This window comes from Prunus mume, linkage group LG2, assembly GCF_029339155.1.
Source record: "Prunus mume cultivar Tortuosa linkage group LG2, ASM2933915v1, whole genome shotgun sequence".
NCBI classification, from domain to species: Eukaryota; Viridiplantae; Streptophyta; class Magnoliopsida; order Rosales; family Rosaceae; genus Prunus; species Prunus mume.
Genome location: NC_142699.1, coordinates 31,379,109 through 31,398,357, shown reverse-complemented (window position 1 = coordinate 31,398,357; position 19,249 = coordinate 31,379,109). Strand labels below are relative to the sequence as shown.

The 19,249-nt window shown below is 37.4% G+C and overlaps 2 protein-coding genes, 1 long non-coding RNA gene and 1 pseudogene across 3 annotated transcripts; 2 read left to right on the top strand and 2 right to left on the bottom strand.

Annotated features, from left to right (window-relative positions):
- The first annotated feature begins 6,270 nt into the window (after positions 1 to 6,270).
- Positions 6,271 to 8,005, top strand: LOC107880465 (uncharacterized). The gene is made up of 2 exons (XR_001677308.2): positions 6,271 to 6,642; positions 7,530 to 8,005. It is a non-coding gene; the product is annotated as an uncharacterized LOC107880465 (long non-coding RNA).
- A 1,098-nt stretch (positions 8,006 to 9,103) lies between these two features.
- LOC103323524 (uncharacterized) lies at positions 9,104 to 11,730 on the top strand. Its single transcript, XM_008225515.3, has 3 exons — positions 9,104 to 9,653; positions 9,752 to 9,881; positions 11,083 to 11,730. The coding sequence occupies exons 1-3, from the start codon at positions 9,219 to 9,221 to the stop codon at positions 11,301 to 11,303; spliced, it is 786 nt and encodes a 261-aa protein (XP_008223737.1). The 5' UTR covers positions 9,104 to 9,218; the 3' UTR covers positions 11,304 to 11,730.
- Positions 11,731 to 12,200: 470 nt separating this feature from the next.
- LOC148920043 (endochitinase PR4 pseudogene) lies at positions 12,201 to 12,635 on the bottom strand (annotated as a pseudogene).
- Positions 12,636 to 13,924: 1,289 nt separating this feature from the next.
- LOC103323522 (endochitinase EP3-like) lies at positions 13,925 to 15,214 on the bottom strand. The gene is made up of 2 exons (XM_008225514.3): positions 14,749 to 15,214; positions 13,925 to 14,515 (listed from the first exon to the last, which is right to left on the bottom strand). The coding sequence occupies exons 1-2, from the start codon at positions 15,176 to 15,178 to the stop codon at positions 14,115 to 14,117; spliced, it is 831 nt and encodes a 276-aa protein (XP_008223736.2). The 5' UTR covers positions 15,179 to 15,214; the 3' UTR covers positions 13,925 to 14,114.
- Between the last annotated feature and the right edge of the window lie 4,035 nt (positions 15,215 to 19,249).

Sequence of the window (19,249 nt, the reverse complement as noted above, 5' to 3'; positions counted from 1 at the left end):
GTGTAGTGGAAAAAAACGTCTATTGTATGTAAAGATGACGTTTTTATAAAAACCGTCGTCTATTGTACATAAAGATGACGCTTTTTATAAAACTGTCGTCTATTGTACGTAAAGATGATGTTTTTATAAAAACCGTCGTCTATTGTATGTAAAGATGACGCTTTTTATAAAAACCGTCGTCTATTATATGTAAAGATGACGTTTTATAAAAACCGTCGTATATTATATGTAAAGATGACAAATTTTTTTAAAAAGCGTCGTCTTTTAAAACGCGCTAAAAAATGGCCGCTTAAGTGAATTCGCGCTCGATAAATTTTCAAATTTTCACCCGTCTTTGAAAATCTTATCTCTCATTAACAAGCGTCGTCTTTTAAAACACGCTAAAAAAAGTCTACTTAAGTGAATTCGCGCTTGTCAAATTTTCAGATTTTCCCCCGTCTCTGAAAACCTTATCTCTCCCTCCTTGAAACCCTCATGCACTCTCTAAAACACCCTCATAAAACTCTCTACAAAATCATCAAAAGATCGATATCAATGAAGGAGTTGAGAGATTGAGGTCTTAGCAAATCCATAAGATGTAGAGGGATGTTCTGTATTTGGGAATCAAAGCTGGTTGAAAGGTTGATTTGAAAGTCACCTAATCTCTTAATACCCTTCTATATCTTGCTAGTGAATTCTGGATTAGTCTCTTTGCGTTTTTGGTATGTTCTTTGTATCCCTAATTTCAGATTTTGTCTTTCTTGATTTGTCTGATTTGTTTACATATTTTTTTATTTCTGGTTTCTTTTTAGATTTTCTGATTTGGTTATCAGGAGATGAGGAGGAAGCTTGCAGATTTATAACTTTTTCTTTTGCAGGTTTTCTATGTGAGACGTATGTTTTTTTGTTGTTGAAAATTTGCAGGTTCTCGATGGTCTTTTTTATGCTCATTTTACAAGTTTTTATGGAAATATGGACCAATGGTAAAATTTCTCTTCCACCTAATTTTTTATGTTTATAATCTTAGCTTCTTTTTTTCTCTCTTTGTCATTTTGATTTATTTACAGGGATGATGGAGGAGACTTCAGTTGTGCATCATTTGTATGTTTGGATGAGGAATGCTTGGATTAGGAGTACGTAGGTCTTGTTATGAATTATGTTTGTTGTAGAATAAAGATTGGTTAACTATGTAATAACTATTGAATCTTCAAGTTTTATGAAAGAAACTATTTTTGATAAAGCATTATGGTTGGTTTTCTAGTTAAAATCGTTGTATAGCATCATAGGAAATCAAAAGCATTATTATGCGTAAAGATGACGCTTTTTATAAAAACCGTCGTCTATTGTACGTAAAGATGACGCTTTTTATAAAAACGTCGTCTATTATGCGTAAAGATGACGCTTTTTATAAAAAAGCGTCGTCTATTATGCGTAAAGATGACGCTTTTTATAAAAACCGTCGTCTATTGTAAGTAAAGATGACGCTTTTTATAAAAATCGTCGTCTATTGTGCGTAAAGATGACGCTTTTTATAAAAACCGTCGTCTATTGTATGTAAAGATGACGCTTTTTATAAAAAAAGGTCGTCTATTGTATGTAAAGATGACGTCTTTATAAACAATCCACGACGGTTTTCATAAAAAAATCGTCATCTTTACATACAATACACGACGGTTTTATTAAAAACAGTCGTCTTTCCTCCTATAATTAACGATCTTTACCTCTAAACAACGACGATTTTCTTTAAAAACCGTCATCTTTACTGATAAACAACGACGGTGAAAAGCCGTCGTAGTTTGAAACCCAAATAGACGGCAGTCGATTTCACGACCGGGCGAAAACCTTTTACACGACGGTGGTTTCCCGTCGTCTATTTCAATTTTTGTAGTAGTGTGAACTAAGTTCTTTATGCTGGGGTGGGCTACGTTGTTGGAAACCACTTGGGCGAGCTTCTGAGTGGAGAACAGTGGCGGACCTGTGTAGGCGCAAGGAGGTGAGCCTGCACCTCCGGCACGGAAATATCCATTACAGACGATGGAGTTGCACCTCTACTTCAGACCAGGGATGCAGATAAAGTGTTCAATGAAATGCGCACATTATGATACTTTACTTAGTATTAATACTATGTTTCATCCCGTGGTGAAGGTGCTTGAATGGATTGTTGATGATGTCAACCAAGATAATTTAGGTGAAGCAAATAGGTTATTCAAAGAAATACAAACTTTTGACTTTGTGTTTCACCTATATTTGATGAGATTTATATTGGGAATCACAAATGATTTGTCAAAGGCATTACAAAAGAAAGATCAAGATATTGTGAATGCAATGATGTTGGTCCAAAGATGTAAGCAAAAGCTACAACCCGTGAGGGATGATGACTTTGATGATCTGCTTGGCAAAGTATCAATATTTTGTGGCAACAATGATATTGATGTTCATAACATGGATGATTTATTTGTACCACAAGGGAGATCACGACGTAAAGCTCAGAAAATCACAAACCGCCATTATTATCGTGTGGACCTATTTCTTACTATCATTGATAAGCAACTAGTGGAATTGAATAATTGCTTCACTGAGGTAAATACTGAATTGCTTCTTTGTATGGCATGTTTGAGTCCGGCTTATAATTTTGTAGCTTTTGACAAACAAAAAATACTTCGTTTTGCTCAATTTTACCCTCAAGAATTTAATAACCGAGACCTTATGAAGCTTGAAGATCAACTTGGGCTTTATATGGTTGATATGCAGAGCAGCACTGAGTTTTCATCATTGAACGGAATTATTGATCTGGTAGAAAAATTGGTGAATACAGGAAGGAGTAGAATATACAACTATGTATATTTACTTCTTACATTGGCTTTAGTTTTACCCGTTGCAACAGCTTCAGTTGAGAGAGCTTTTTCAGTTATGAATATTGTGAAAACACCATTACGTAACAAAATAGTGAATCAATGGTTGAGTGATAGCTTGGTTGTTTACATTGAGAAATATGTTTTTTCTTGTATTAGTAATATAAATATAATGCGACGTTTTCAAGATATAAAACCTCGTCTGTAATGTTATTTTTTTAATTTATTTATTATGAATAACATTAGTGTTGTTTAAATTATAAGGATGTTTAGGTTTTTTATTTATTTATTTTTTTTTTTTGGGAGTTTTAGCTTTTGAAAATTGCACCTCTGCTGAAAAATTCATGAGTCTGCCGCTGGTGGAGAATGTGTCTTCATCCCTAGATCTACAGGTATTGAAGCGGAAGCGGAAGCAGTGCTATTTGGTCTTAAGCTTGGTGTTGAAATGGACCTTGAAAGAATTGTTATGTAGAGTGACTCTCAAGAGATGGTCAGTGCCTCAAAAGACCCATCCAAACCACCCTACTGAAAACGAACCCTAAGCCTTATAATCCAAGTACTTTTGTTTTTGCTATAATGGAAAATCATTGGCCTAACTTATCCCTAATTTATTTCCCCATCTACCTCACCATTTGGGCTACCCCACAGGGCTTATGATCAAAGTACTTCTAACTAGCACTTAAAAGCTATCTTTGTCTGTGGTCAACTAGGCTCATTAAATATTGTTTAAATGGTCCATAAAAATGGTGGCTAATATTGAAGTTGTGTGAGGCACTAGTTTTATCTTCGAACACGCGATCTATCTAAGCATAAGTAAAACGATTTTGTAATGATTCGTGGATATCGATCATCCTTGCAAGTACCTTTTTTTTTTTCTTTTTCTTTTTTAATACAAGTGATAGTCTAAACTATAAGGAGGTGAGAGGTTTCTAAATACACACACACTATCAAAGTATCATGAGAGTTTGGACTTGAAACCACTGGAATGCGAGTTAAGACGATTTTTCACTGTACTAGACCATGTTGGCTAAATACAATTTCTTTTTTAAAGAAGAAAGAATAGAAATTGAATGGAATGTTTGTGACTCGTTTTTAATCTTGGGGAAGAACTTAAGCCAAAATAGATTCTATAAAATAGCTGGAAAGTCAAAATTGTTCTGATTGTATCAAAAAGTTAGATAGAGGCTGACTAATTAGGTTGCATTTGGCATTGGAGCGGCCCTCTATATATGTATGTACTCTATTACTAATTAGTTTGAAATTGTTCTCATTGCAGCTGAACTACTAGGTTTTGATAGTTACCTCCCACCTTTTGCTACTGCAAGAGGATCGGAAATACTCAAAGGCTTGAATTATGCATCTGGGGCAGCTGTATCCCCAACGAAACTGGAAGACAAGTGGTAATTATTTTGGGTTTTCGACTGAAATGGTCCTTGTTTTTATTTTCTCTACTACATGATCATAAAGACGCTTTCGCCTCAGAAATTAACTTCCGTCCTTATTGACACCCGGCAAACAATTCTAAAATGCCAAAAAATTTCAAAGAAAGCATGTGATCCAATTTTTTTTTCCAGAAATTAATGGTTATGGTTTTATGTTATGGCACAAAAGAATTCTTGGAAAAATTGAGAGGTTTGAGAAACTAAACCATATGCAATTTAATCCCTCTTCTTGATTTTGTAGGGACAGATAATAAGCATGGATATGCAGTTGCAAAATCATCATAGCATAGTAAAAAAGATAGCTTCTTTTAGGGGAAATAATGCCCTCATCAGCGGCGGAGTACTTAGGCAGGTGCATATATACTGTTGGGATGGGCACCAATGATTACACTATCAACGACTTCGTTTCAATGTCCAACACTAGCTGCCAATACACAAAAGATCAATACGCAAGAGTTCTCATTCATCAGTATTCTCAGCAATTAAGAGTAGTATAACAATATCTTCCTTTTTAATTATATGATTATTATTTCATACAAGCGATAGTCTAAATTATTCTAAATTACAGAGAAAGGACTCGAACTTAGATGCAAAGGGAGCGGTCTCATTATCCTAGCCATCTGGTTTTAATAAATGTTGATTTTTTCGTATTGATCAGAAAATCAATTAGACTTATATATAATTGGCACTATGGGGCAAGAAAGATAGCCCTTTTTGGGCTAGGTCGTTTAGGTTCCACACCTTACGAAGTGGCCATGTGTGGCACAAAAGGCTCTTCATGCGTAGCTTATATCAACACTGCAGTCCAAATTTTCAATCGGAGGCTTAAATCTCTAGTCCAAGGGCTTAAATTTTCTATATTTCAGGTTCTTTGATTACCAATGCCTCATGTTTGTGAGGTGATAAAAGGTCAGATCACATGTATTACCATGCAAGAACAGGACGCAGTACGTATTTTGGGATGCCATCCATCCTACGGAAAGCTACAAATGTTGTCATAGCAAGAAGAGGATACAAAGCAAAGTTTCTTACTGATGCTTTTCCATATGATATTTACCATTTAGCTCAAGTTTGCTAGTGGTGCTTTAACGGTCGTCAGACTCATCTATAGCCTATAGTGGAAAGAAGTCAAACATATATCTGAGTCTAAAGTCAATTACATTATTTTCTTAACTTTGATTAAGTCAATGTCAAACATGCTCAAGCGCGTTTCTTTATTGTCCTGATTAATTAGTTTTTATTTCTCCCGAAACTGCTCACTATATATATACACATCCTCTATTTGTTTTTTTTTTTTTTACAAAAAACAAACAAAACAAAACAAAAGAAGAAGAAGAGGATGTGTATATATCAATCTCCTTTTACTGAGAGACACTCTTCTTATGAATTGTTTTTCAAGGATCGAAACGTCTATTTTTCAATTCTTTATTCATAAATCATAATTGCAAAAAATCAGGAAATTGAAAATAATTAAGGCATCTAGTTGAGACCAACAAAATAGACGAACACAATGATTCAAGAAAAGACTTTAATAACAACCATTAATTGAGTGGTCAAATAATTTCGGATTCAAGTAATTTTTTGCAGCGATGATCTTCAAGGGAATATCTAAAAGTTAAACCATTTAGATAATTGAAATACAATGTGTGGTGGACCATACAAAAGTGTCTCTCAAATAAACTATTTTAAGGGATTCCTCAACTGAAACTCTCTATATATGTATTATGTGACTCGACTGTTTGTGAAAATGATCTAAAATTAATAGTAATGTGTAATTCAAAGTCAGAGTCAAAGCATTATGTGACTCAACTGTTTGTGCAAATTACCTAAAATTAATAGTAATGTGTAATTCAAAGTCAGAGTCAAAGCCAACGACCGTCTTCCCCCAACACTGCTTTGAAAACAGATATGAATGCTACTTGGAAGCAGGCCATTGGAAAACAAACGTATATTTCACTTCTTGTTTCTCATTCTGTCATTAGAATTACTAGTAATGTGTAAATTTCTTAGTTCATTCATTTTTCTTTTCTTCAAAGCGCGTGCCGCGGGTTCTCACCAGAGCTTCAAGCTTACTTCATGGCAAGAGGGACTCATGACTTGCAGTTTAAGCTAATGGATGACTACTATTACTATATATATCTCATCTTTAAAGAAAAAACATTGGTATAAATATCTAGCCACGGGCGAGAGGTAGAGGTGGTAAGGCAACATAATAGAAACTAGAAGTGAAGTGGCCGCATCGCTCGATCTATGAAAGAGTAGTTGAGAGATGGGACTGATCTCATGCTTTTCGATCCGTCTTCTGACGCTGCTCGTATTGATCGTCTCTTCATTCTTGGTCATGCAATCACCTCATTACGTTCACGCAGGTAGCTTCATTTCTTCATTCTAATAATGCTTAGTATACACTATATCTTGATAATTAATTGACATCCATCCATTTTCATTTCTGATAGCGGCTAACTATAATTAAGAGTTTTGAATCATGGATCCTTCTCCATTACGGAGTTGAAGTATGCGAAATGATGTATGGGAATCCATTACGGATTTGTGTTTTGACCGTAGGATCTACGCCAATTGCCGTTTGTTTAAAATCTCACCCTCTTTTTAAAAAAATTCTATTTCCTCTTCTCTATCTTTTGTATTATTTTTCCTCGTTGTTCTCTCTTTCTTTATTATTTTTCCTCGTCTTTCTCTTTTTCTTTATTATTTTTCCTTCTCTCTCTCTTCTTTCTTCTCTCCTCCTTTGCTCAATATATATATCTCTCTCTCTCTCTCTCTCTCTCTCTCTCTCTCTCTTCTTCTTCTTCTTGGCTCCATAATGGATTCACACACTTCAACTCCGTAATGGAGAAGGACCCTTCAATCTTGACCGGTCTTGTGACCTAATTGTCTCTTCAAATATTTATGCATCGTATAATTTAGGGTTTTTTCACTAATAGACTCATTTTAACATGACATAATACATATTTACAAAAACTCCTATAGAACCTATTTAAAGAGAAATCCAAAATAGCAACCTGTCATTTTCTAATTAGTTCTAAGTGTGTTAAAATTTTCTAAAAACCGATTAGAAAATGACAAATGATATAAATTTTTGTTTAATATGCCATACTAAAATGAGTTTATTTGTAAAAGATTATATAATTTAACTTGTCATACAGGGCGCGGATTAAAAAGTCAAAAAAAAAAGTTACACATGAACATAATTTGATTGATGTTATTGATATTGAGTTGAGTTTATTAATTGCTGCAGATCAAAAACCGAGAAAATTAAGGGGCATGCCAACCCCACCTCCTCCTCCTACTGTAGCCAGACGTAGTGGAGATGGCTAATTTGGGATTGGGATATGCATCTTAGTCTGAAGCATGATTACGTTAAGTTTCTCCTCAGATTAAAAAGAAAAGATTACATTACTTTATATTGTCGCCCTACTCATTTTGTTTACCATTTTTGTTTAAGGGTTGTGATTACCAAACACGTTAATTGTATTAGTAAATTCTGCAAGCACATATCATGCTCTAGCCGTCTGAATTCATAAAAAGAAGAAGATGGCGTTCCCTGGAAAAACAATGAAAGGAAGAAAAAGATGTGAATCAAAGGAGGAGAAAGACACAAGTTCCCGAATCTCTTTGCTATATGATGAAATAAAAGTCTCTATGCTATATGATATCATAATAGCCAACTGATAACTTTTACCCTCTGTTTGGATGAAGGAATTGAAAATTGCAAAATTCTTAAATGATCGAATTTAGATCCTCATCATTTAAATTTGAGGATTTCATTAATAAACTCCATTTTAGCATGACATAATATACAAAAGTCTCTCTCTCTCTCTCCATTTGGAGATTTGGAGCTATCTCGCCTTGTCTCCTTCGATCTCCTCGTCACGCAGCCAAGATATCTCACCAAGCCTTGTAGCCCACTTGGCTCAAAAATCGAAACCAAACCATACAGAACCATTCATTCCTGTTAACCGAGGGACTAGGTTGTTGAGGGTGTTAGTTCGGCGTCCCTCATATTCACAAAAATTACACTAATATCATCCTCACTCAATGAAACCTCGAAACTCGTGATCGCAAAACCCTAACTCGCTCTGCACCACCAATGGAACTTCGGTCTCTCAAGAGAGTCGCTGGCCCTTCTACCCATCATTTTGTATCTATAGTTTGCCCTCTCAGAGTCTCATTGAATAGCACCACAAATCATCCATTTACATGCGAAGTCTACGAAAAAAATGATGTTTTCGGAATCTTGTGCAAAAATTTTTACTGTATTTTTGTTGAAATGTTCCAAAAAAAAAACATAGCTTAAATATACATTAAAACAAAATAAGTTTTTTTATAAAAAATACCACCTAAACCAAATTACATCACAAATTTTTTTTAGAGCCCCAACTATACAACACCCATTTTGTGGAAGATACCTTTATAACCCATAATATTTCACTGAAACTCTAAATGGAATTCTATCCACGATCAATTTGTTAGAGCCCTCTTTTAGGTACTATAATTGAGTATACCCTTATGACCCTTTTTTGATAGGACAAATGAGTAAGCAATACATGCCACATAAGTTGTTAAAGTACAATTTTACTTACTTCATTCGAATAATCCCTTGAAGATGCTTCTAGATGGTAAGAATTGAAATTCATGAACTTCCAAATAGTATAGTGAAATTTACCATTTTTTTATATCCATTTTTAAATATTATTTTTGCTAATCTGATCGGATGGTGTTGAGGGTTGGAGGAGTTGGTGGACAGGTGTCAACATCTCAAATAGGAGACGCAGGGGATTTTAGAGGAATTGGGGCGAGAAGATCTCAACTCCAACCAACGGCCGCAATTCTATTCTGCACTATGAAAAAAATAAAAACCTCTCTTAAACCCCATTAATTACATTTCGTCTCCAGAGCTCCTCTCTCACTCTAGGCCGGCACCAAAATGTTCCTCCACAGGCAGCGCCCCGCCGCACTAACCGAAGCCCTCCAGCTCCAAATCCGACGCTACGCCCAATCTGCCACAGCCGCTCTGCTCCACCAGGAATCGGAAGTCGAACCCGACTTTCAGTCCACCTTCCCGAGACCCGACCCGAAATACGCCGAGACCATCTTCGCCGTCCCACGCACCGCCTCCGGTAAGAGCATCTCCGCCAAAGAGCGCAAGGCGGGACGCGTCCCCAGCATCGTCTTCGAGCAAGAGGACGGCCAGCACGGCGGCAACAAGCGCCTCATCTCTGTACGGACCAACCAGATCCGAAAACTCGTCGGTCATCTCGGCCGCTCTTTCTTCCTCTCCAGGCTCTTCGACCTCGAGGTTCGCTCCGACTTCGACTCTGAAGACGACATCGTTGAGAGGGTCCGCGTTTTGCCTCGCATGGTATGGTCTGCTCTGCACTCTGTTTATCTTCAGAAGATTTGATTTTGTTTTTGGTGTGTTAGGGTTTATTTGATGTTGGGGTTTTGTTTGTTTGTTAGATTCATTTGCACTCGGCCACGGACGCACCGCTTAATGTGACCTTCATAAGGGCTCCTTCTCATGCTTTGTTGAAAGTCGACATTCCTCTTGTGTTTCGAGGGGATGATGTCTCTCCTGGATTGAAGAAAGGTATATTTGAATGCATACAGGGGTGTGACTGCCTTCAGATACAACATATTCTTAATTCCAACTAGACATCTTTGTATATTCTTGATAATATGGCTAAATTTGAATGGAGGTTGTTAGTTTTTCATCAAAAAGTTATAACATTAAATTATTGATAGATGAATTAGTTTCTCAAAAGAAATTTAGTTTTATCCGGTCCAACTCAACGTTAATGTATTACAGTAAAAGGATTCAATGTCTTTGATGTTGCTTTCTGCCTAAAGGTGTGCGTGTTGTTTTTGATATTCTGTTTTATGCAATTATGTATGCACTTGTGTGTGTTCTATTCTATGCTTTTGACATCAGACAATTAGAAAACTTTACCTCCTGGTTTTGACAAATCTAGGTTAATTTTGTTGTCTTGGTAAATTATATAGGATAACAAGAAAAATCTACCTGGTCATATGATTGTAATGCTGCTTTTTCCGCTGCAGAGATTATGTACATCATGTTTATGGTACACATTCCTTTCAACTCCTTGTTTTAATCCAACTCTTCATCTTGCCCTTGATCTTACATGATAGTGAAATAAAGTTGAAATCGGGGAAGAGTAATGCATATATGTTTCTTTTTCATAATTTCTGGATCAGTGTTTTAGAAATTCAAATAGTTATACTTTAATACCTTTGAGGCTGGCACCTAATGTTTATTTTGCATGAATTTTATGAACTAGGATTTCTAAGACACTGTATTTACTGGTTTTAATTTTCAACTTTATGCTCTAAGGAGAAGGATAATCACATAAGCAGCACTTATTTGGACATTTTATCTTCAGCCTAAGAATTAGATTCTAGGTACATGTTAGTATTCATGAGTTTTTATCGTTGTTCACTTCTTCAGTTTTGAACTATTCTACGATGATGTCTACTTGGATGATTTCGTAATTTGAATTAATCCATGATAAAATAAGGTGATAAAGTCGACTTTCTTGTGTTTCTTTAATCCAACTCTTCTTTTAATTTATGGCAGATTTATAAAGTTGAGACAGTTGCACAGAAATTTTCCTGACAGATTTTTATTATGATTCAATATTGATGAACGACTCATCTACAATTCATGAAATGACTTGAATTTTTTATATGTTGAACATACATGTGTCTTCTTATATACTGGAAATTTTCGTGATTATTGGATATTAATTTTAGTTATTGATGTTGCTTGGCAGGTGCTTACTTAAATACAATCAAGAGGACTGTAAAGTTTCTCTGCCCTGCAGATGTGATTCCTCCATATATTGATGTGGATCTGAGTGAGTTGGATGTTGGCCAAAAGATATTAATGGGAGATCTCAAAGTTCATCCGACTCTAAAGCTTATTCAGTCAAAAGATGAGCCTGTTTGTAAGATCATGGGAGCTAGAGTTTCTGAACAAAAGAAAACTAAATAACTGCTATGGTTGGATTTTGGCTGTGCTATCATGAAAATTTGATGGCATCATTACACCTTCTCAGCTAACATGTTTACGACCACGTATCTTTTGATTTGTAATGGCTGTGAAGGACAAGGCAATATAGTTTTCACCCTCTTTTTTTCCCTTTTTGGGTTTCTTTATCTTTTGACGAGGGAGCGTGGGGAGTGGCGGTCAAGGATGCTGTTAAAGAGAGGAAGAAACTGGGTCTGCATCGTATCTCTTGTGAATCTGATCTGAAATTCTATGGTAATAAGTATTTTAGTTCACAGATACTCAATGGACACACTTGGGCGGATGTCGCTTGCTCAGTTTCTATGTTTCTTTGTCAAATTCTTTCTTCCATAGGTTTATTTGTCAGTTTCTTTCTTATATCAGTGATATTCATTAGGAAATTCAAAATTAATGTAATCTATGGGGAGAGAGATACGAACTAGAGTGCAAGGGGCAGACTCACTGTCTTGACCAACTACTAACCAACTTCTGCAATATGCAAATAGTTAAAGGGACCTTGTTAATTTTGAGTAAATGTTCCCCCCTCCCACAATGAGAGGTGAATAACCTGAACTATATATATGTTAAGCTTTAACATGAATTTTGAATACTTAAGTATCTTTTATACTAGTATTTTATACACTAGCCCCCCAAACTTGCAATTATAGCTCCACCCTTGATTGTAGGAGAGATGTTATAATAGAAAAAGCAGGGTGTGGAAAAAAACAAGAGCAGGTGAATATCCATTTTCCTACTAACTAAGTGGAGTGACATGGTAAAGCATGTAAGTATATAGAAACACATATTTGTGTATGCATCTTTGTACAAGGTGCACATTGTATATATGAGAGGGGAGAGGAAAAGAATATCTTACGGCCAATCTCATGAGTGACATGAGCAAAAAGAAAGCTGCAATTTCCCGTTTAGAGTGTCAACCGAGCCAAGTCTACCAAAGTCAGAAAATGAGTTGACAGCGTCAAGAAAAACCCCTCGAGAGTAGAGGTTCTTCCCAGCAGAGTCTGAAGAAGCCTGGCTTATGATCCCATTGAAGAATTCTGGAGTTACTATATCAGCCACAGACGAACCAACATTGGTGCTTGGTGTGGTTGGTGTGCCGCCGCCGCCAGTACAAGGACCTTGTTGATAACCCTGGCTGCAGTAATCGTTGCTGGTGCCGCAATAGCCATATTGGCTACAACATAGTCCTGGGGCACAGCCACAATTTTGTGCTGTCACATTTTTTAGCAGTGCTCCAGCTACAAATACTATTGCAATGAGGCTTATTGTAAGGTATTTTGTTGTATTGTAGAAAGCCATTTTTGTGTAGGGAATGAGAATGAATGTTAAGAATTTTTTTGTGATCTTGTTGCACAGGATACTTTCCATGGTCAATAATCTTATTAATTTAGCTACTTAATTAGGTATTTAATCACTCTAGCCTGCTTACCTAGAAGAGATAGGATTTTATATGTTGAGGAGAAAAGTCTGGGAATATATCAGTGCTCACAGGGATACCACATTGTAATTATATGCACAATTAATCTCTTTAATCATTTGAAACCATTTACAGGGAAACACAGGCTGCCCATCGATTGACTGACAGAGTCTTCGGATTGTCTATCGTACAAACTATACGTCTAGAGAAATTCTTCGTGTGGGTGTTTATGCGAAATCTGTAATTTTCGAGAAGGGGTCCGAATTTGTTATGAACCAAATTGTGGCTTATATGACATGATTTGATCAAACAGAGCAACAGACTTAATGCAACTTCATAAAGCATGCAGCAACATTTTTGGCAGAAGTAGCTTTCGAATTCAAAATGATAAGTCAGCTGGACACCATATACAGTAAACTGTTTGCCTCAAGACAGAACCATGGATTACAGAAGAAAGTTGGTTCCCATTCCAGTGATGGACAGATCATGCCATGAAAGAGGTGCATGGAAAACTAGTGCCAATACAATCCACACTGAGGAGAAGCACCTGAGACCATGTGAAATGACAATAGGAACACTGGAACAACAAGTAAAAATACGCGGGCAATTTCTGACCATTGATCAAATTTCTGTCCCAATCTCTAATGTGACATTTTACAACTTGGCAGGTGCTTATTTAAATATAATCAAGAGGACTGTGAAGTTCCTCTGTCCTGCAGATGTGATCCCTCCATATATATATATATATATATGATGTGGATTTGAGTGAGTTTGGATGTCGGCCAAAAGATAGTAATGGGAGATCTCAACGTTCATCCGACTCTTCTTCATTCAAAAGATGAGCCTATTTGTAAGATCATGGGAGGCGAAGTTGCTGAACAAAAGAAATCTAATCACTTTGCTGGCACCATTATGCCTTCTCAGCTAACATGTTTACGTGTTAACTTCGACCACATATCTTTCGATTATGGATGTGAAGGACAAGGCAATGAAATGTCTGAGTTTTCACCCACGCGAGCCTAGGCAATTTCGCACCATCATTGTGGGATCCAAATTTGATCAATGAACTAACTGAGAATTTACAAGCAACCACAATTCACCTTCAATAAGATCAGGACCACCAAAATTGATCACATTCTAAGCACTGTGCACATATATATTAGACAATGAATGAAGATCAACACAGAACTTCAGCCTTTATTTATTGAATGGGTGGAGTACACAACAGGAGAGCTAGCCCTCTCTTCCATGGCTGGGAGGGAGCAACAAATCAGATTGCCCTTTTATTCATTATCTAAATAATTAATAAGCTTTGATCATGTCTAGAAAGAATATCTCTGCTTATTATAAACTCCGGTCTTCTAGCAATAGAGATTACCGCCAGGATTAACATTTAGTTGGGTGCAATAATCATTGTAATAGTTGATCCGGGCTTGAACTTTTCCAGGTTCTTTACCATCGCATTCCACAGCACCATTAATGGCTCGAATCGTGGCTCCAAATCCTTGGCTTACAACAGGACGAACATTGTTCATCCAATACCACAAGGCTGTCTTGAATGCAACAGCAGCGTCTGAGGCCACGGTTTCAGGAGAGTTTAGGCCGTCAAAGCCAATGCTGTTTCCAGCAGCTCCATAATTGTAGTTCCATGTTAGTTGGAGTGGTCCACGCCCGTAGTATTGTTTGTTGGGGTTGCATGGATAGTCTGTTCGGGTTGTGTCGCAGTAGGTTGCACGATTTATCTCTTCAATGTAGCAAAAATCTGATCCAAAAGAAAAAGTGTTTTTGTTAGGATCATCTGTGTTTTATTTCTGTTATCATGTAAGATAGAAAACGCAGGGTGTGGAAAAGAAAGCAGGTGAATATCCATTTTCCTACTAACTAAGAGGAGTGACATGGTAAAGCATGTAAATATATATAAACACATATTTGTGCATGTATCTTTGTACCAGGTGTACATTGTATATATGAGAAGGGAGGAACAGAATATCTTACGGCCAGTCTCATGAGTGACATGAGCAAAAAAAGCTGCAATTTCGCGTTTAGAGTCGTCAACCGAACCAAGTCTACCAAAGTCAGAATATGAGTTGACAGCGTCAAGAAAACCCCCTCGAGAGTAGAAGTTCTTCCCGGCACAGTCTGAAGAAGCCTGGCTTATGATCCCATTGAAGAATGCTGGAGTTACTATATCAGCCACTGACGAACCACTCGGTGTGGTTGGTGTGCCGCCGCTGCCAGTACAAGGACCTTGTTTACAACCCTGGCCGCAGTAATCGTCGCCGGTGCCGCAATAGCCATATTGGCTACAACATAGGTCTTGAGCACAGCCACAATCTTGTGCTGTCGCATTGTTTAGCAGTGCTCCAGCTACAAATACTAGTGCAATGACGCTTGTAAGGTATTTTGTTGTATTGTAGAAAGCCATTTTGGTGCAGGGAGATGAGAATGAATGTTAAGATTCGTTGTTCTTGTTGGCTATTTATAGAGAAACAGAGTTTGAAATGTTCATAAAACTTTCCCAGAAACTCGTTTCTAGAATGCATCTCTAGGAGACTTTTCATGGTCAATAATCTTATTAATGTAGATACTTAATTAGGTATTTAATCAATATAGCTTGCTTACCTGGAAGAGATATGATTTCATATGTTGAGGAGAAAAAGTCCGGCAGTATCAGCGGTCAATGAGTCAATATCTTATTCCCAGACCTCACTTGAGCTAAAAACCCAAATTTTCAGGCACCAAATTGTTCACGGGGGCCAATAGAGTCTGGTTATTGTCTTTGCTGGAGAAAGATGTAGAGAATGGATAGGAGTAGGTGTCTTTGTAATGCAGTGTAGTGGTACTCTTTTTCCCTTATCGATTTTTCTTCTCGGAATTTTTTATGACAAGATTTTAACGAGTCCACATTTTCAAACTGCACCTGAACCAGTAATTCTGGTTGTATGTTTTCTTCGCCTTTTGTGGAGTGAAAGTTTCTCATGTGATAAATAAAAAAAGATCTTTAATAATCTGAAACCTTTTACACGGCAAAGAATGAATGGATTAAGCTGAAATTAAAAGCTACTATTATTTAACAATAGTCAAAGGCAAACACGGGCTGCCCCATCGATTTACGAGCGAACATTACTCCATTGACTGACAAACTCAAAAGAAAAAACAAGGCAAAAAAAACAAAAAGAGTTCTGCCAACTTTTACCAAGTCCAAGCTTTTTAGGCTTTGGACCGCTGAAGATTTCTATTAAAGTCGTCCATCGTACAAAATATACTTGTAGAGAGGAACATAGAGTTTTGAAATGCTCATATATATAAATTCTTTGTGGACATGCATATCTTAGAGGATGTGTATGGTTTGAATATGGATGCCTTGACTTTGCAATAAGTAGGATGCACAAATTGGTTTCTTCCACAGGATTTTTAATGGCCAATATATGAACAAAATTGCGATATGATGATCTGATTAGACCAAACAAAGCAAACAGACTTAATCCAACTTCATAATTAAAGCAGCCATTTCATTCTTGGGAAAAGTAACATCGCTTCCATATACAGTAAACTGTTGCCTCAAGACAGAACCATGGATTACAAAAGAGTTGGTTCAGCGGTCCACAGACCATGCAATGAAAAAGGTGCATGGCAAACTAGTGCCAATACAATCCACAATGAGGACAAGCTGATACCATATGAACTGACAATAGGAACACTGGAACAACAAATGATCATGACTTCAAAGGAAAGACGAACATAAATAAGAACAGGAGCAATGTTCTGACATCAAATTTGCATCCTACAATAATGAATGGTAAAAAATAGCCTAATCTCGCGTTAGCATAGCTTTTATTTTTTGACTCGTTAGGATAATTATAGATTCCCATTCTCTTGAGAAGTTGGGAAGTTCTATCATCTGTGTAGTGTGATATGACTCTAGGAATATTGGCAATTCTTGTAAGAAATCTCAATATCTGAGCTCGGGAAGGTTAAGAATGAAAATGCTTTGTTTTAATACCTTAATTTACTTTCTCTATCTGTCTGCAGTTTGGGTTTCAATTTGATTCAAACAATTAGAAGTGAGACGGCCTAAATACTCATCCAATGTATCGTGATTTCATTAAAATCGTCGGCCAATCGCATCAAATCCTTCGTATCCCATGAATGCTTGTGTAGATCATATTTGGGTTTCATTTCAAACCTCCGAATGATGGCATCAATATGAAAACAATGGCATGAAGAACAAATCGTTGGCCTATTTTTCATCTATCACATGTTGCCACCTCCAAAAAGCAACTCTACTCACACTAAAGCAGCGGCCCACCTAGTAGTAGCTGGATGTATTTCAAAAACAATCTACCAGGCAATACAGACCAAGACATACATAAGATCGTTAGGTGATTCTGGGCCTCCTAACTGGACCATTCGACCCATACTTCGACCACCTCTTCCCCATTGTGCTATTTTTCACTCGAGTCACCTGCCTGTAATGCGCTTTACCTTTAGAGAACAAAGGTAATCCTAAGTTGTTCTAGTCTAACGCCTTCTCCACAGTCATAACACAAACCCCCAATGCTCACTAATAAACACTTATGAGTTTTACCCGACCTCCGGTGCTATAGTGGTATGGCCTTCACAGTAGAAAATTGTCTCTTCAATGTAGCACATGATCACTTCCCAAACCATCTTCCCTCATGGTTGTCCCTAATGCGCAACCTTCGGAGGTGAAGTACAATTGTCCAATGCCCACCCCTAAGTCGAATCCGGTTCCTTGTCAACCACCAACTTATTCAATAGTCTTCCACCGCCCATATCGTTCGGTTGTAATATCCTATTTCTGTTTCAACTCACAGCCTATATGGTCAATCTACTACAATACATAAGGCGGTCGTTCATAAGATCCTTTGTCGGTTCATCATGTGCTAGCGTAGTATGATGCCCAAACAATCCTCATTCAATCGCTCCACCATGGGATGGTAGTTGCAATGAGCTGAGTCAGGAACAATGGGGAAATACGCCTAACCCTTACCCAAAAGTTCTGGTATCCAAAGTAATTGTCAGCGGATCAACACAACCGTCTATTGCCTCAAGCAACTCTTATCAAAGTCCAAGGAGCTCAACGCTCTTCTACGATCAAGATTAGACTTGAAGGAGAACAAAAACCTCTTGGGTGCATCCAAGGACCGCAGACATCCTCCCATGTACGCGGATATTCTTCATAGTACTAAACAACGCCTCCTTATGGAAAGGCTTGGCTGTGAGTAAGCGCCCAACCAAAAGGAAACGATCAGCCTTCAATTTACTCAACTCCTCCACGCCTACAATCTCGAAAGCCTCTACCGGTTAGTGATAAATCTCCGAGCGTGGCCCATTGCCACCGTTGGTTAGCCCAATTTCCTGGTCCGTCTTGGTGCCGAATCTTTAAAACCCAAGACATTCTACCAAAATTTTGGCAACCCAAACCAACATTAAACAACACATAATTTACTTATATAACAAAGCATGCTTCACATCCAAAAAAATGGCCTCCGGCCTCAAGTTAGCCTAACATGGGCGAATGAGCGTGAATTTGTTTACAACAAACAAGAGAAAGAATTTATCACCTAACAACTGACAAGCTTGAGCTCGTGACTTGCTCGAATGCCTCCAAAAGCAACTCTGTCTGAAAACAGAAATATGTGAGTGGACGAAATAAAGTTTCACTTTAAATCAACATAGTAACCCCACCATGTAAAAATAATGCTCTAGCATGAGTCACAATTCAGAAACCAAAACTCAAACACAAAATCCCAAAGTCCAAAACATCTCCACATCTCAAGTCACAACTCATTTCCCAATGATATATAACTCTCATTAACCCGTACCCATATATAAATATATATATATATAGCTAGGACTTTAATATAATATATACTCCTCTCATACTAATGTACCGGAGACAATCCAGCAGGGTATGCGAGGAAGGGAAAGAACTCTTCTGCGCCGGCGCCGCAGCGACGTGTACTCACAAATGTCCTACGCTCGCAGACATATCATCACCCCAAACGACGCGGCGCGTGTGTGATGATACTCAAGCAATATACTTAGCGTGCGCACAACGCTCACACATGCAAGCCGCCAGCGACATGTGAGACCTGTAATCTCATGGCCTTCCCACCCCACCCTAACGCTGCCTAGACAGGGAATGGTACTCACCTACCATACTCATACATCTCACAACCATCCCTCAATTTCACATCTTTCCACAATCTCACCACAACAACCTCTCATACTCTATACATAGACAATATAGATAGCCATCCCAAAATCCATATCAACATATTCATCATACTCAAATATATATGTCTATACTCAAAATATATAGCCAAACATATTCAAATTCATCAATCAAATGCTTATTAAATCAAATCACCATTTAAAAGATATGCACAGCATATGCTTAAAAACAAAGTCCACTCACAAGTAATCCCAAGCTAGGGTCCCGCTCATATCAGCCAAGTACCTACCTTCC

Bases quoted from the DNA above. Each gene is read 5' to 3' on its own strand.
- LOC103323524 (XM_008225515.3), top strand. From the start codon at position 9,219: ATGTTCCTCCACAGGCAGCGCCCCGCCGCACTAACCGAAGCCCTCCAG. The intron at 9,654-9,751 runs GTATGGTCTGCT...TTTGTTTGTTAG, and splicing joins TCCGCGTTTTGCCTCGCATG to ATTCATTTGCACTCGGCCAC. The intron at 9,882-11,082 runs GTATATTTGAAT...GTTGCTTGGCAG, and splicing joins CTCTCCTGGATTGAAGAAAG to GTGCTTACTTAAATACAATC.
- LOC103323522 (XM_008225514.3), bottom strand. From the start codon at position 15,178: ATGGCTTTCTACAATACAACAAAATACCTTACAAGCGTCATTGCACTA. The intron at 14,516-14,748 runs GTAAGATATTCT...CTTTTGGATCAG, and splicing joins TGTCACTCATGAGACTGGCC to ATTTTTGCTACATTGAAGAG.